Source organism: Pongo pygmaeus, chromosome 2 (genome assembly GCF_028885625.2).
Source record: "Pongo pygmaeus isolate AG05252 chromosome 2, NHGRI_mPonPyg2-v2.0_pri, whole genome shotgun sequence".
Lineage (NCBI taxonomy): Eukaryota > Metazoa > Chordata > Mammalia > Primates > Hominidae > Pongo > Pongo pygmaeus.
In genome coordinates this window covers 116008592-116026743 of record NC_085930.1, presented here as the reverse complement: position 1 = coordinate 116026743, position 18152 = coordinate 116008592, and the positions used below count along the sequence as shown (strand labels likewise).

The 18152-nt window shown below is 45.0% G+C and overlaps 1 protein-coding gene across 2 annotated transcripts in view; it reads left to right on the top strand.

Annotated features, from left to right (window-relative positions):
* ITGA9 (integrin subunit alpha 9) overlaps nt 1-18152 on the top strand; it is a 387176-nt gene that overhangs the window by 237769 nt on the left and 131255 nt on the right. For both annotated transcript variants that reach the window (XM_054481130.2, XM_054481129.2), the window contains exon 18: nt 3070-3220. In XM_054481130.2, coding sequence (XP_054337105.1) covers nt 3070-3220 — 151 coding nt within the window. The remainder of the gene's footprint in view (nt 1-3069; nt 3221-18152) is intronic.

Genomic DNA, 18152 nt, shown 5'->3' with positions numbered 1-18152 from the left:
TCCAAAAGCAAACAGAAGAACAGAAATAACCTATCCACTGTTTAAGATTAAAATGGCCAACAATAATAAATAATTGCCACAATAGCTTGAGATCAGGGTCTTAATTTATTGGAGGCCATTCAAGAATTTGCAATTCTTAAGTTGATTTTTCACATCTTGTTTGGATCCTCAGAGCCCGTGCTTCCAAAGCAAGGCCATCATATTTTTCATTGCACATGTTATTCTTGTTGATGTGCCAGACATGCAGGAGAATGAGGTCCTCTCTTCACAGATGGGTAATGAGGATTCCACCCCCCAGAAATTAGTATTTCAAAGTATTTTCGCCTATGGAGATTTTGAAGAGTTCTCTTCTTTTGCATGGTATATTAGCTGTATTAATGGTTGCAAACAACAAAAACGTATACTGGTTAATTTAAGCAGAAAAGGAATTTATTAAAAGGATGTGGGGTGGTTCAGAGCATAGGCAAGAAGGCTGGGGAACCAACACAGGCAGGAAACAGAGGAGGCAAGGCTTAGCCCAGGGTTCCACCTCTGGGCTCTTTACTCCTCTGTAGCTACTTCAGATGATCCCTGGTGTCTCTGCACAACCCTCAAAATTTGTAGCCCTGGGTGGGAGCATCTGTTCTCACATCACTGCCACTTGATCACCCTTAGATCACATGATTTCACTTAGGCAAGTGCCCACACCCTAGTGATCAAGAAGAGAGGAAAGAGAGGGTCTGCTCCCTTTCTGCTGATGTGCCCCTCCCACCTATCTTGAGATTCCCCCAAAACATGAGGATGTCAGGATGCTGAGTGGCCAAAAATAACAACTGTTCATTATACAAACCCGTATATCCTTAATTACATCTTCCATTAACTGGTTATCCAATTAAAACTGGCCACTCACATGGATTTATTTTGTTCAAAGGTCACATCACATAATAATCATCAGTCTCTCATGCATGTTCATCTTTGCCATCTTCAGCCTCAGCCTTATCACCGTTCTCATCCTCGCCCCGTTCACTCACCCCTGTCCTGGGCCCCCATTTCCCTCCATCTCCTCACCCCTCAGATGTTCACCTCTTTGTCCTCCAACTCCCAGTCTTTCACCCCTACTTCTATTTCACTGCAAAATAGAAGCAATCACAGAGGAATTCCCGCATGTTCCTACCACCCATCTACTAATGCATCTTCAGCTCACCTCCAGCTGGGCGAGAACAGTCGTTCATCAGACCTAGCAATTGTCGCCTGTCATGTTTTCATTAATTGTTCCATCTCTAATGGATCATTCCCATTAGCATGCAAATATGCTATGATAATTCCCATCTTAATAAAAAAGAGCCAAAAAATTCCCTGGAGCCCACTTCCCCCACCAGCTACCATCCAATTTCTCTGTTCTCCTTTACAGAAAAACTACTCCAAATAGTTGTCTGTCCTCATTGCTTCCATTTGTTCTCCTCCTGCGTCTCTGAAACTCTCTCCAGTCAGGCTTTCCTCCCATCATGCCACTTCAGCAGTTCTTATCAAGGTCAACAGAGACCTCCAGAAGGCTGATTCCAATGGCCAGTTCTAATTATTCCCATTGTTCTGGCCTGTCTGCCATATTGGACAAAATTGATCCTTCCTTTCTTGAGACTGTCTTCTGTGACCATGTGGATGCCTCCTCTCTCGATTTTCCTCTTCCTTCCCTAGCCATGCTTTTTCAGTCTTGTTGGCTGACACCTCCTCATCTTCAACTCCTAAATGTGAGTCCTCATGTCTATCTATACTCATTTCCTAGTGATCGTTTCTAGTCCGTCCCAAATGTATCCTAGCCCAGACCCCTTCTTCAACTCCAGACTCATGCATCCACCTGCCTCAATATCTCCTTTAAAATCCAATAGGCATTTGGATTTTCTCTGCTGAACCTTCTCAACCCAGTCTTTCCCATCTCAATAAATACAACTTTTCTCTTCTAGTTGAATCCAAAATCCTTGGAGCAGTCCTTGACTCCTCTTTTCCTAACACCCTTCATCCAGTCCATGAGAAAAATCTGTTGGCATGACCTTTGAAATGTGTCCAGAATATGACCCCTTCTCACCCCCTCAGCTGCCATCACCCTGGCCTTCACGTTCATCTTCTCACACCTGGATTGTCACAGGAGCCTCCTACCCAGGCCTCCTGTTCCTCTCCTGGCCACGCCACAGACCGTTCACATCATAGCCAGTGCGAGCCTCCTTTAAACACGAACGTCATCACGCTGCTCCTCTGCTCAGAGCCCTGAAGGGGCTTCCAAGGGTCAAACCAAGGTCCCCATGCTGGCCCTCAAGGCCCTGTGGGATCTGCTGCCCCAACTCCCTTGGTCCCTCTGAGCTCAATCCTTCCTGCTCTCTTTATCACTCCTCTCCAGCTGCACTGACCTCCTTGCTGTTACCTGCACGTGCCAGGCACACACCCACCTCAGGACTTCTCCTTTGCTAGTCCCCACATACCGTGTTTCTTGCTCCCCTTCTTTCTTCGGGTTTGTACTGAGAAGTCACCTCATCAAGTGAGGCTTCCCTGATCACCTTATTGTAAATTGCACCCCACCTCCCTTGCAAGTCTGGCACATTCTATCTTCATTACCCTTTGTAAGTTTTCTCCACAGCTCTTACCACAATCTGACACACATATTTGCTTCTTTCTGTGTGTGTTTTCTCTCTCCCTGAAGCTACCAGGACTCTGTTTTCTTTGCTGCTACTTCCCTAGCACAGAGTAGTGGCTGGCACGTGGTAGGCACTCAAAAATAGCCGCATGAATTCATGTACAAATGAATCCCACGCTTAGGTTGTTAAGTGCCTTATAGTTTTTGAAGTTTGATGTACAAGATTTCATGTGAGCCTCTAAACAGTCTAGTGAGTTAGGCAAGGTAGAACCCTGTGCTTTACATGAGGAAGCTGAGGCCCTAGAGCTAACTGATTGCCCAAGGACACATGGCTAGTTAATGGGGCTCCTGGAACTTGTAGTTCTGATCTCGGTTTCTGCCCCCCACCTTCAACTACCCCCTGTGCCTCATGTTATATTAGTGTAGGGCTCAGGGCATTCATTGCTGTCTATTTTTCATTACAGTATGGATGAGAAAACCCTGTATCTAGCTTTGGGGGCTGTGAAGAACATCTCCCTAAACATCTCTATCTCCAACCTCGGGGATGATGCCTATGATGCCAACGTGTCCTTCAATGTTTCACGGGAGCTCTTCTTCATCAACATGTGGCAGAAGGTAAGGAGGGCATCCATGTAAAGAGCAGTTGTTCCATCTGGTGCGCTTGCTGACTTTCATTATAGCCTGGAATAGGCAATGATTCTACAAGCACTAATCCTTTCTGTGGACTATCATTTAGAATGATTAGAACTTTTTTCTTCCTGGACTTAGAAAACATGTTGATATAGCCAAAGAAGCAGCCGTAAATGCCCACAGAGTGCCAGAGAAGTGTCTGTATTTACATAGTCTCCCATCCTTTCTCTCTTGTGGAATCCTCTCCCTATGGTTTTACATCTGGCCCCTTCCTGGAGATGATACAGTTGCTGTCTCCAGCACACACATGTTCTAGAGAGTTTCAGTTTTAGGTCAGTAGTTGTGAAAGTAAGGGCAGATCACTGCTTGTCGTGTTAGTTATTATGTATGATGTACTTGATGTTTCTAGTAGAGGGTCACTGCTTTGGCCTGTGCTTTGGATTATTTATTTATTTATTTTTTGAGACAAGTCTCGCTCTGTCACCCAGGCTGGAGTGCAGTGCCACAATCTCGGCTCACTGCAACCTCCACCTCCTGAGTTCAAGTTATCCTCCCACCTCAGCCTCCCGAGTAGCTGGAACTACAGGTGTGCAGCTGGCTAATTTTTGTATTTTTCGGTAGAGACAGGGTTTTGCCATGTTGGCCAGGCTGGTCTCAAAATCCTGACCTCAAGTGATCCGCCTGCCTCAGCCTCCCAAAGTGCTGGGATTACAGGTGTGACCCACCGCCCCTGGCCTTCCTAACATATTTCAGTGAATTGAGGTAGTTAAATTATTTCCACAAACTGAGTGAGTTTTTTTAGAGTAGATTAATTTGAATGAAGTGAAGTTTATATAGCATGACTCAAAGGTACAGTGCTGGTATTCTCCCCTACCCATAATCACCCTGAGTGTCCCACCTCTCAGAGGAAGTGGAACAGGCTTCCCCGCAGACAACAAGGGGGAACAAGTGGACAAAAGTTGACTCTGCTCTACCCAGTGTTGCTCTAACTGTTGATAGCTGTTCAGCTGGGACTGCTTGCAGCTTTTTAATATTTACAGCATTGAAGGGGGGTGCCTTGTTATGTTAAAATGGAACCAAAATTACTTTCTGTGGAAAACCTTCACTCTGCCCACCGATGAGCACTGGGCATACATTGAGCAGGTCAACGGTGTTTGTTCAGGCACATATTCTGTGGGCTCAGTAGTGTTGACAGGTTTGTGCCAAGCCTGCCCAGCTTAGGGGACAGCTGAAATGCTCAGAGCCACCAACAGTAGAGGCACTCCAAAACTTTCTAAGAAGTCATCTCAGATTCCCTGCTGCTTCGTAGCTTTTAGGAGCTCCAGGGTTGAGGGAGGCCACAAAAGCAATGAAGGACTGCAGGAGGGGTGTGCTTTCCATCCACTTTCTATATTCTAAAAATTACCGCTGGATTAAGCCCAGTCAAGAGAGAACCAAGTATCTGTAGGGTTCAAGTATCGCTGGCCACACACAGAGTATCTTTTACAGAATCGCATCTGTGATGCCATTCTGTGATGCCATCTCCCTGTGCAGGGTGGGATTGTAGGTTGGGGAGAGGGGCTTCCTTGGGGATTTGACCTGTGGAACTCGTCTCTGCAGTAACTGAAAAGATGTAGTTGGCAACTGGGTCATTACATTACACAGATTTCTCTTACTCAGGACCCATGCAAGAAATTTCTTTCCAGCCTCATTTAAGCTATTTCCAGACTTAGAAATAGCTATCCCTTTGCCTGAGAATTTTGGCTTGTTTTTACCATGTGACTGACTAGGCTTCATTCTCTTTATTGGCTGCTAGAAAGCTCAGAGCTGACCCTACTCTGTCAGTATATAGGACTTAGTCTTAATATTTTATAAACTCACTAGCCTCCTGTATCTTGCTTTGCTCCCCCTTTACCATGTTTTTCTTTTTAGCTTGGAGATTGCATAATATTCTACCATATGGATATACTGTGGATTTACCTTAAAAATTCCTCTTATTCTGTATTTAGGTTATTCCCAGTTTCTATGTTAAGTAAAATTGTGATAAATGTCTTTTACAGAGATTAGTACCAGTAAATGATCATATCCTTAGCTCTTAACTTTTCAGAGGGTATTAAGTCATATTTTTGACCACCTACTATACACCAGGGACTTTTTGCATCTCGTCCCCATCCCTCCTTCACTGCATGAGGCCCAATGTGTGTGATTTATTGGAGGAGCACTCTCAGGAGAAGAGGGGCGAGGGAGCAGGGGCGGGCAGGGGAAGGGCTGGGAGGGATGTGCTGTTGGGTCAAAGCTAGCCTTGGTCTGATTTATGGGCTGGGAAGAGGTGGGGAAGCCCTGGAGCATAAATCACTCTGCAGAATTGTCCCCCCTTGAAGCTGCTGGGGACAGCATCATTTTCTACCCCTGTATTGTCATTGGCCACTGGAGGGACGCAAGGGTGGTGAGTAGCCTCCCAAGCATGCTAGACAAGGAGGCTCTAGGAAGTCAAAGACAATGTGCCTGGGAAGGCCACAGGTACAAGCCATTGGCCACTGTAGCTGGCCATGGGAAAAATGGGAGCACATCATTTTGATTTCTTTGCCATTGAATGCCAGCAACCTTTGTCACAAGGAACCCTAGGTTTCAGTTTGACAGAAACTTGACAAAGTGTTGGGCTCTTCGGGATGTGGTGAGTGTTAGCTCCAGAATAGTGATGGAGCAGGGAGGTATCTTGTAGCTGCTGTGGAGGCAGGGCCAGCCAGAAAAGCAGATGGGCAAGACGACCCTCAGGGTCCAGGAAAAGGAAGGGAAAAGAAACAGAAACTACCCTTCCAGGACTCCAGCCACGCTGCAAGGTTGAATAAACGGGATGTAAATGGCATCACCCAGCCCCGAGCAGGATTCTGACGGGACCCAGTGGCTAGTGAGGGGCACCAGGAGAGCCCCCCCAACTTGCTTAACAACCCACAGGCCTAACAGGACCAACATGGGCCTGCGAAATATTCTAATGGGTAAACTAAGAAAAGCATGACTAAGATACAGAGGGAAAGCATAAGTTTTAAAAAGATTATTAATAGAAAACACAAGTAAATTTTACAGAGCGTCTGCTTTTGTTTTTGATGAAAGTCAAAAAAAAATGAACAAAGTGGAAGATCAGACAGTAGAACAATAGACTGTATGAAAATGGAATGGACTGGGAGGCAAGCAAAAATAAATGTATGGATGGGATAAAGAAATGTTACAATGAAACCAGGAAATCAGTGGCAGAATTAAAATATGTTATAGTCAGGAAAGAGCAGAATCAGCAGAACAGAAAATTGATTTAATGATGTGGAGGTGTTTTTGAGAAGCTCTGAGAATTCAGAGAAAAAGAACAAAGTAATAAAAAAGGATGACAGTGAGGACTAAATTGTGGAAGGTGGAACCTGGAAAACAGCAAAGAGAAAATGGTTCCAGAATAATTGGAACAGAAGCCATTGCTTAGACAGCAAAGGAGGATCTCCATTTCCTGAAATGGGTGCAGCAGACACCAGGCAAAAATATTTAAAACATTTTAATATCTACAAATAGCTTCATGAAATTTTTAATTTTAAGGATATGAAAATGATACTATTAACACTTAGCAGAAAACAAAGAAACCAGTTTCTACAGACTTTTCTGTAACATTAATATCCAAAGTTAGAATAGTATATTCCATTGTGAATTTTAAATTGGACACACAGCCAACTTGCCCTCCATTGTGACGTCAAAATAAAGATATACTCAGATATATGAGAATTCATAGGCTACTACCTCTTCCAGTTTGGATTTCCCCAAAAGCATACCCTGATACAATGATATAGGTACAGGTAGTTTATTTGGGGGTGGGCGATCTCAGTGGTGAGTTTAGACAGGAAAGAGAGGAAAGACAGGAAGGCGTGCATTTATAAGCAGGTTACTGCCGTAGGCACCTTGGGCTTGTCTTCCTCAGACCCTCCAAGAGACTGTGTGTAACAAATCTCAGATACACTCCACTCCACTCCAGGATGAGGAAGCTGTTGGAGGACAGATCCCCCAGCTCCTGTCATTCATCATGGAGAACCATTCCCTGGGTGTGAACTCTCCGGCACTTCCAGTCTTCTCTAAGTAGGTCCACACTCCCTGGGGCCAGGAAGCAACTCAGGCAGAAAGACGTGGGAAGCCTTTGACCCGGAGGGGCGTGGCTTCAGGTGACCAGGACTCTGGCTGGTTCTGGGGAATGTGAGCGAGGAGCTGGCCACATCTGCTATAGTAACCATGAGAGCTTCCTGAAAAGTAGTTATTTACAGATAAACTACTCAAGAATACAAAAGTAGTTGAATAAAAAGTGTGCCACAGCCAAATAAGCATAGAATGAAGCAAAACAATTTTATAAATATTTACAATAGTAAGCAAAAGTAAAAAAAAAAGTATTGCCATGGTAAATGCATAATTTAAAAGGTTAATAAAAATAATCCCATAATCTCAGTTATACCAATAACAATTTGAGAAGAAAGTTGAAGTTGTGACTCCTCTGCTTCACTTTCTTCAGGAAGGAGTTCAGACTCCTCAGCTCCTCATGAGAGGCCACCCTGAGCCTGATCCTGCCTGCCTGCCTTTCTCCCCAGACCCCTGGCTCACCATGCCCCCACATACTCACTTGAATCAGTTGCCACTTAATACCAAAGCTGCCTTTACCCAGGAATCACCCCCACCCCCATTTTTGTTTAATGAACTACTATGTCCTTAAATCTCAGCTTAGGGAGCCCGTGTGCAGGCGCCTCACCTGGCTGCACAGGATCTGTCCACAGAATAGACAGATGGATGGATGGATGGATGGATGGATGGATGGATGGATGGATGGATGGATGGATGGCTGGGTGGATGGCTGAGTGGATAGATAGGTAGGTAGATGACTGGCTGGGTGACTGGGTGGGTGAGTGGGTGGATAGTTATGTGGATAGGTGAGTGGGGATGGCTGGCTGGGTGGATGAGTGGGTATGTGGGTGGATGGGCAGGTGAGTGGATGACTGGCTGGGTGGATGGGTGTGTGAGTGGATGGCTGGCTGGGTGGATGAGTGGATGGGTGAGTGGATGGCTGGCTGGGTGGATGGGTGTGTGAGTGGATGCCTGGCTGGGTGGATGGGTGGGTGGGTAGGTGGATGGATGGTTATTCATTTTGTCCAAAGTTACAGAGACTCAAGGCCCAGGCCTCCAAGGTTACCTATCTTCTCTGTCATCACACAGTCAATTAGTTATATATTAGCTTCTAAGACTGAATACAAATATCCCCTGCAATGGATTTTTCTGTCTTCTAATGCAAGACTAGTTTCATAGATTTATTCTGGATTATTTTTTCCTTTGAGGGAAGGCTGCTTATAAAAACATGGGGTACACATGGATGACCATCTGCTGGCTTTTTTCTCTCCTAAATAAAGCTAACTTGAAAACACATTATAAAAGAGGGCTTAATTTGTTGGTGGCTACTCTGCTGGCTGGCATGTGCTGTCCAGCCAGAGCTCAGGGTATTATGGCCAGCAGCTGGGTTTCCTCAGGGGCAGGCCCAGTGCACCGTGTTGCCTGCCTGGCAAGGAACCAGCCAAGCCTCACTACAGAGTGACAATTCCTGGGGTGCCCTGTGGGAGCAGTGAGAGGGAGCTCCCAGGGCCGAGGGGTGCTGCATGGTTAAAAAGGAGCATAAGGAAGAATAGATAACCACTGCATCACACCAGGGTCACCATTCACACTGGGTTCCATGTAAACAACACCTCCACAGAATATAATGTGAGTGGTGTCCCTGGAGATGTACAGCTCTATGGCCCTGGAGTCAAGGTAAAGCCTCGTTTTAATTTTTTGCCGTGGAGCCATTTGGCACAAAGGACTTTGGCTCTTCTTGCCTTTGTCAAACAGCCATGAATTTGTTTGGACAGCAGTTATTGAATGCCTGCTAAATGCTAGGGACTGTTCTAGCCACAAGGAGACACAAAGATCTAGTCCGTGCTCCCAGGGAGCTCACGGCCTATTGGGGCCAAAGGCATGTCAGTAAGCAATTAAAGCACAAGGTGCCACCTGCTCTACAGAGGTGCTGAAAAGTTGTTTGAAGCATAGATATGACAAGGTGAAGCAAGTCATTACCACAGTAGCTAGTGCTATGTTGGACAGAATCCTTGGATAAGTGCTTAAGGTACATGGATGAGCCTCCAAAGGATCTGATGTCAGCTGATTCCTACATTGCAGAGCTAGGGTGGGTGGGATGAGTCAGTTTATTTGGCTGGTGAAGGCGGAACCTAGGTTGGAGCAGGGATGAGAGGGCAGAAGAGAGCAAAGGAGGAGGGGCAGGAGAGAACCCAGTAGGATGGAAAGAGGCTGCCCATGTTGAACAAAGGGCCAGTAACATTTCTGGTGGCAGGGAGATGTCAGGACGTTTTAGAAATCTGATGCCTGCTGTTACAGGCCTGTCAGGACTTTACCACTCATAGGTTCTAGGAAATCTCCCCTCCCCACCTCATTCTGTTTTGTTTTTAGCCCATTCTGGATTTCTGCACTCATGAATGCCTCAAGTGACCAGGGGTAGGCAGGGAGGAAAAACTCAAGGGGCTGGGGTTATGTGTGCATCTTCATGGTATTGACTGTTACGGCATGCATGGAAACAGAACTGGACATGAAAGGATAAGCTTCAAGCCAGGTGCACGAGGGCTCCCAGCTGACTTTTGGGTGCAAAGAGGACGCAACAGCTTGCCACAGAGTGATAGAGGAGGCCATGCTAGGAGAGAAGGGAGAACAAGCAGGGCAGGCACCCTGGCCCGACTCTTCTACACAGTGTGAGATGCTCTCTTGGTTTGGGTCTCCCAGATGGCAAGGAATTCAGGGAAATTTCTTTATTTGGGAGATGCAAGAAACAATGGTAGGGGGTTTAAGTGATATAGTAGGGAGGTGAAACAATGGTAGGGAGGTGAAGATATATAGGCAGGAGGCAGTGAATGAAAAGTGAGCTGTTAAACCAACTACTACGGTGGGCAATGGGGCTTATTCCTGCAGGGCAACTCTAGGAAGAGTAAGGGAGCTGGGGGTTTTATACTCCTTTCCCCAAGTGTCAAGAATTGAAGTCTCCTGGGGCTATTTATATTCTCCAATACTCCTGCCCTCCCATATGCATGGCAGGAGAGACCTACATGGTTTTGGAAAAATGCTCTTGGGTGCGGAGATGCCGTAATGTAACCCCTGGCAGCTGGAAGTGGGCTGGAGCATCCTGAGCGTGCAAGTAATGTGGTCAGGGCTCACCAGCCTCTGCCAGAGAGGCCCATAGGATCAGAAGTATCTCTAACCTGAGCACCTCACTTTCTAGACTCCTAGAAGTTGTAGGTTGGTCTGATAGAGCCTCGCTGAGGTTCTCATACAAGATCTAGTAGCATACACCTCACAGTGTGCAGGAGTGGGGTGAGGCAGGTGTGGTATGTGGGTGAAGAGGACCAGGGTGGGGCAGGAGGAAGCGGTGAAGACAGTGGGAAGAGGGAAGATGCAGGGTTCCAGCTTCACCCACAGGGCAGCAGGCTCACAGCAGCAGTCAGTGGTTGCCAGGTGGGAGTGAGGCCCAGCACACTCTATTTTCTAATAAAACCCAGAGATCCTATGACTTTGGCAGCTAATTAAAATGTTTTCGTATGAGCCAAACGAAACATGTCCAGTGACCGCCTCCAGCCTGTAGGCCACCAGCCTGTGACCTCCAGCCTGGCTGTTTTCCGTATGTTCTAGTCCGGATCTGCATTTCTGGTAGAAGTAGTCTGTCTGCAGCCTTACTGTGTTTCATGTTCTCCCCTTGGCAACAGATAAATTAGTCAAAGAGATGAGAGTTTGGGGCTTCAAGTGTCCGAGTGTCTGGGGAAGGAGAGGATTGGAGAGGGTCAACCAGAATGTAGTGTCCATGGAATTTTTAGAACTCATGATGTTTTGAAAACTATTTGCTGGCTGGAATATTTGTACTTCACAGTGATTGCAAGAAGCAACTAAACTGGAGTTTGAATTTTAGAAGCTGCTAGAAGTAAAATAACAGGCAACCAGTGTGAAATAGAGGGAAAGTGTAGCTTTGGTGACCAGCAGATGCAGAGTTGAGATTCCAACTCTGTTTCTTGTGGCCAGTGTGGCCTTGGCTCAAGGGTCTTCTCTCTGTGCCTCAGTTTCTTTCTCTATAAAGTGGGATTGTGCCAAGGATTGAATGAGTCCTGCACCATCATGTACAGTCCCACTTGTACATGATGGATACCTACCATGGTAGCCCCAACTCTGCCACACATGAGCTTATACTTTATAGCTCATTCATTTACTCAGAAGGGATATGCTGATCACCTACTTCAGACCAAGATTAAATGCTGAGGGGGAAGAGGAAAATAAGGCAAGAATATAAAACATAGAATGTATGTCAGGGGGTGATAACTCTTCCTTTTAAGCCAAAAATTATCAGTCATTGTCTTAATGAAGGATTGAGTGTGTGTGTGTGTCTACATGCTGTAAAAAAAATAGAGACAGTGTTAAACTGAACATTTTTTAATTTAATGAGTTGCTTGTACTTAAGAAAATAAAATTATATGAAAATTAATGTGAAGCAGTAAATATAGGTTAGTTCAATAAATGTCTGTGTTGGCTTTTGTGACTCCTGATTTTTTTAAAATAATGCTTGTTGATTTTTTTTTTCCATTTACTTACCATTTGCTTAAGTATTGGAGTTTTTGGTTTAGGGATATTGACTTTTTAAAACCAAGATATATAATTGTTCAAATATGTGATGCACGTAATACATAATAGCGAAGTTTAGATAATGAGGAGAATAATGCCCTCCAAAAACAATGGCAGGGGGCTAGGTCCTGCAGGGAGGACTGGGCAGGGAGGCATCTGGCCCAAAGGGCTGGAGGAGTGTGGTATGGGATTCAGACTTTTTATCAGGTAGGCAGTGAGTGAGGTCTTGACTGAGAGAACAGAGATGGAAGAACAGAGGCTAGAGACATCTTAGAGGAAGAACAAAGAAACAGCGCCGACAGGCCAGGAAGGTCAGAGACTCAGTGTTGGGACTGCTGGAAGAAAGACAAGTGAGGAAGAGGGGTGATTGTGAACTCAGCGGGGAGAACCCAGATCCTCTACTCCTGATCATGCTCTAGCGCACAGAGCACTGTAAGCTCGTGAGGAATGTGCTTCGTGCCTGGCATCGGTTGGCCGTAAGTCACTGAATTTGGCTAATAAGACGTTGCATTGTCTCTGATCTCCTTGAGAGACTGAGATAGTTGGGTAGGCCCTAGGTCCTTATTTCCTCCATGGGAGGGTATTGTGGGAGGGGTGATGATGTTCGAAGGGAAGCTCATTTTTGCTGTTTCTAAGGAGTATAATTTGAGTTCCAAATTAAACTGGTCTTCCAAGTTGGGGTTTGGAGGCAGTAAAGCACCAGGTCAACTTTCAAGGCTTTCAGTGGCTTATTTTTTATGACAAAAGGCATCGAGGGCTTGTAAGTTTGTTTTTCTTATCAAGTGATTCTTCTGATTATATCTACCTTTACCACAGAAAGGGCGGTCCCTTTCTTTCAGGAGTGGTTCTCTCTTCACTTTCAAGGCAAACCGCTCAAGATGGCACCAGGTGATAAAACAGATCCACTTGCTAATCTGGATAGAGCAGGAAGGACTTAAACATTTATCTGTTTGTATACCTTTATTTGAGGGAGTGCTTTGACCTGTTTTTAGACAGAAGGTTCCATACAGAAACTGTATCTGTACAGGCGAACAAAGCAAATTGTGTTAGAGCCGGGAAACCAAGCATTGAGCAACAGAATGGTTCTTAGGCAGAAGTGAGCCTCATCCCTCAGTGCTGGGACAGATTACAAACAGCCTTCCTTCACTCTGCTGCTTTCATTCAGCGCAGGGACTGATTTTCATTGTGTTCTGCTTTCTCTGGTGTCTCTTGTCAAGTTAATAGTAGCCTCAAGTAAAATGCAACCCTTAGATGTTTATAGTCATCTTGGCCCGGCCATTAAGATGATGAATGAACTTGCTGCTTGCCCTGGTAAGAGAGCCCTGAGGGTGGATGCCGATACTTAGAAAATAATAAGTCTTTTCCGCCCCCTTCCTGTCTTTAATCCAGTGCCCCAAGCCCCCTGGTGACTTTACCTTGAACTTCCTGTATAACACCAGGTAGAAAAGCCTCACCTGGCTCTAACACGAGTCCACACGAGGCTCTAACACAACAGCAAGCTCTTTATCTTGCTTTGTTGGTCTTCCCCATCCGCTTATCAGATGGAAACTCGGCATTCCTCAGAGACCCTTCAGTGTTTCTCAGTTGCTTCTGCAGGCCCTTCCCTTCCTCCTTGAGAGGACAAGAGAAGGTGGTGGGGAGCAGGTACCCTGAGCCTGTGTTTGTATTTCCTCACCTGGGTTACCTGTGGCCCTTGCATCAGGGAGAGCCCAGCCTTGAGTGAAACTGCCTGGGAGACAGGCTGGGCGCTTCCTGCGGCAGTCGGCAGTGAGGAAGTGGTGGAGAAACGCAGATGTCCATTTCAAATCACAAGGCGGCTTCAGTATTCCGCCGCGGGGCTCAGCTTTCACGTATATGAAAAGCTTCATTTGTGTATTCACTGCGTTTGGAAGGAAGGCTATGTTTTGCTTTAGAAATGTCAACAGAGCTGTAGTTACGACAAGGATCAATTAAGAAGGACGTTTCCCAGAGCCGCAAGACTTGAGTGAATCTGTGGGGGGAGTTTAGAAAACATGTGTTAAACCTCTAGATTTCTTTTTTTCTAACTAACTGCAAAACAGCAATTTAATAATTTCCTCTTTTAAGGGGAAAGGGGGGAGTCTTGGATTTTAAATCTTCCTAAAGCAGCTTGAAAAGAAAGCCATGAAAGACTACTAAGCTAAGGCGAATAAAATAAAATTTTCAAAATCGAGAACTTCGGTGTCCTAGTCTGGGTTTCCCTGAGCAGATCCTGAGATGAGGGCTCACGTGCAAGTGGTTCATAAAGGATGTGTTTCCAGGGGAAGACAGGTAGGGAGTGGAGAGATGCAGGACAGGGCAGGACAGAAACTCAGGCAGAGTCCCTCAGAGCGTGGCCTCAGCCTGATGCTGCAAGGGGGATCAGTGGTGTGAGTTACACCAACGTACTGTCCCATCTCCAGCTTAGGAAGCTGGGTTTTGTTCTCCCGTAAGCACCAGTCATTGGTTAAGGGCCACTTAGGGAGGAATAAGTGGTGGAAAGTGATCCCAGGCACTTTCCACCCAGGGGTGAAGTGTAGACAGTGGGGCTTCAATAACTTAAGGGCAGAAGAAGACCCACGGTTCTGGCTCTTGGAGGCAAATGAAGACTGAAGCCACAGTGTGCTTATAAAGGGAGTCCAAGGAGCATTGGATGGGGCATGGAAATTGTTTGCTACAGTCGGTTTACCTTCAACTGGTTTCCCTTCTTGTTCTGAAGGAACATATTACATATTACATATTACATAGTACAAGCATATTGACAAAAGTTTTTGAACTCTTGAGGTGTTTGTATGATATTTTGTGTCAGTTGCACATGGGATGTTTCTACCAGCATCTGAATTGGGGAATTGACATATACAGATGCCCGTGGAATTTAACAGAGAATGTGAATGTACGGCTACAGTCCATCACCATCCAGCTTGCCAAGGCTGTCATTTCATCCTTTTGAGGCCAGGCTTACAGACAGTCTGGGCTTCCATTGCCCCCATGCTCTGCCTGTGATGTGCGGTGGCCTCTGGCATTGTTCTAACTCAGGCACCTGAGCATAACTAGTGAGCCTGTCCTGCTCTCCCAAGCAAGTCCGTGTTTAAATCAGTTAGGAATATGTTGGGCTGCATGTAACAGAAAAGCCACCTTTTTTAGCAGCTGATCCTTTTGAGACTTATTTTTCTTTGGTAATAATAAATTGAGAAATGGGCATTTCAGGGCTAGTATGCACCTGTGTGGTGCCCACAGGAACCCCATTCCTTCTGTCTTTCCTCTCAGCCTGTCTTCATAGGGGATTTCATCTCCATACTCCAAGGCTGGGCTTTCCCTGATGCTGCTTTTTGGTTTCCGCTTCCAACACTACAGCTTCATTCCAAGCAAGAAGGAGAAGGATAAAGGGCAAAAGGTCTGCCCCCTTTTAAAGAGCTTTCCTAAAGCTCCACTTGACATTTTCCACATACATCTCATTGGCCAGCACCATGCCACAAGGTGGGGTGGCAAATGAATTTCCTCATCCGGGCACATTGCCACTCTAGACAGAGTCAGAGTTGTGTTTATTGGGAGGAAGGAAAGAGTGGCCATTGGGAAGCACCAGCAGAGTCAGCAGGGCAGAGACCTGAGAGAGGTAGTTTGTGAGCATGTATCCCTGAGATACATAGCAGAACTGGGGAAGGACTGCCCAGTGAGTCTGCTCCTTTCAGTATATGTCAGATCCTGATCAATTTATAAGATGATCTTTATCTGTCCCCCTTATCTGTCTTCACTGATGTGTATTTCTTATTTTCACAAAATGAAGCCATTTCAACGATGTTGTCAATGTATTTAGATTTCTGTCCTTCAACAGAGGTGCCACAGCTCCATACTAGGTCAATCCATGCAATAAAGACCAAGTTTCAGAACCCCTGTCCTTCGGACCATTTGGTGTATATAATTTCCAGGCCCTTCTTCAGTGTTCTGTTTATCACTCCCTGTGCTGTCTCTAGTTTGGCATCTTCCTTTTTAAAATAGAACCTAGGCTTGAACTGCAATTCAACCAGCCCAGCATAGTTATTATTGTCCCAAGTCTAAACATGATATTTCTGTTAATGTGGTAGCCACAGCACAATTCTATTTATTCTTGAGGCATTCCCTCTTTTATTTTCCTGGTCTTTTTGTGTTATTTGGAAGTGTAATCATGTCATTTATACCCTTGCTACTCAAATATGGTCCATGAACCAGCAGTGTGACATCACCTGGGAGCATGTTACAAATGCAGAATCTCAGGCCGCAGCCCTGCGGGGTCAGGATATGCATTTTAACAAGATCGTTGGGTATTTGTATGAAAATGAAAAATTGAAACCAGGGCGAGATATCCAGGGCCTCAGAGGAAAATCTCAAAATGGTCAGGGAGGTAGCTTCCTAGAGATGAGAAAGTCACTCAGAGGCTGCCATGGCCTAAGACTGAGACAAAGAGAATGTGTCTGTATACAACTAAAGAAAAGGAGAAAATGTTCCCTGGGCCAGAGAGTGGCTGGAGAGTCGATTGTACTCAGACTTGTGGTATTACCAACAGGTAATGTACAGGACAGTCATGACCTACACATGGCTAAATCTAGGAGTCATTTTTCGGTCTTCTTTCTGGACCCATCAGCATCTATTAGTACAAATAACGACTACTTCTTTTATCATTCTTATTATTATTATTATTATTATTATACTTTAAGTTCTAGGGTGCCTGTGCACAACATGCAGGTTTGTTACATAGGTATACATTTGCCATGTTGGTTTGCTGCACACATTAACTTATCATTTACATTAGATATTTCTCCTAATGCTGTCCCTCCCCCTGCCGCCCACCCCATGACAGGCCCCCATGGTGATGTTCCCCTTCTTGTGTCCAAGTGTTTTCATTGTTCAGTCCCCACCTTTGAGTGAGAACATGGGGTGTCTGGTTTTCTGTCCTTATGATAGTTTGCTCAGAATGATGGTTTCCAGCTTCATCCATGTCCCCACAAAGGACATGAACTCATCCTTTTTTATGGCTGCATAGTATTCCATGGTGTATATGTGCCACATTTTCTTAATCCAGTCCATTATTGATGGACATTTGGGTTGGTTCCAAGTTTTTGCTATTGGAAGTAGTGCCGCAATAAACATACATGTGCATGTGTTTTTATAGCAGCATGATTTATAATCCTTTGGGTATATACCCAGTAATGGGATGGCTGGGTCAAATGGTATTTCTAGTTCTAGATCCTTGAGGAATCGCCACACTGTCTTCCACAATGGTTGAACTAGTTTACAGTGCCACCAACAGTGTAAAAGTGTTCCTATTTCTCCACATCCTCTCCAGCACCTGTTGTTTCCTGACTTTTTAATGATCGCCATTCTAACTGGTGTGAGATGGTATCTCATTGTGGTTTTGATTTGCATTTCTCTGATGGCCAGTGATGATGAGCATTTTTTCATGTGTCTTTTGGCTGCATAAATGTCTTCTTTTGAGAGATGTCTGTTCATATCCTTTGCCCACTTTTGGATGGCATTGTTTGTTTTTTTCTTGTACATTTGTTTAAGTTCTTTGTAGATTCTGGATATTAGCCCTTTGTCAGATGAGTAAATTGCAAAAATTTTCTCCCATTCTGTAGGTTGCCTCTTTACTCTGATGGTAGTTTCCTTTGCTGTGCAGAAGCTCTTTAGTTTAATTAGATCCCATTTGTCAATTTTGCCTTTTGTTGCCATTGCTTTTGGTGTTTTAGACATGAAGTCCTTGCCCATGCCTGTGTCGTGAATGATATTGCCTAGGTTTTCTTCTAGGGTTTTTATGGTTTTAGGTCTAACATCTAAGTTTTTAATCCATCTTGAATTAATTTTTGTATAAGGTGTAAGGAAGAGATCCAGTTTTCCATCATATGAATATGCCACAATATGTTTTCTCCATTATCCTGATGATGGACATTGAAGTTGTTTCTGGTTTTATCTTTTGTGAATAAGGATACCAAGAACACTTTTATACCAGTTTTCATGTGCATGTTTTTTTCATTTATTGAGTAAATGCTAGTGAGTGTAGGTGCTGGCTCAAAGGGTCACTGTTTAGCTTTATTAGAAACTGCCAAACAGCTTTTCAAAGTGGTTCTGCCTTGTGCACCCTCACCAGCAATGTATAAGAGTTTGAGTTGGTCCCCATCCTTGTCTATTCAGTATTGTCAGTCATTTTTATTTTAGCCATTCTGGTGTGTAATTGTGTTTCTTTGTGATTTAGAGC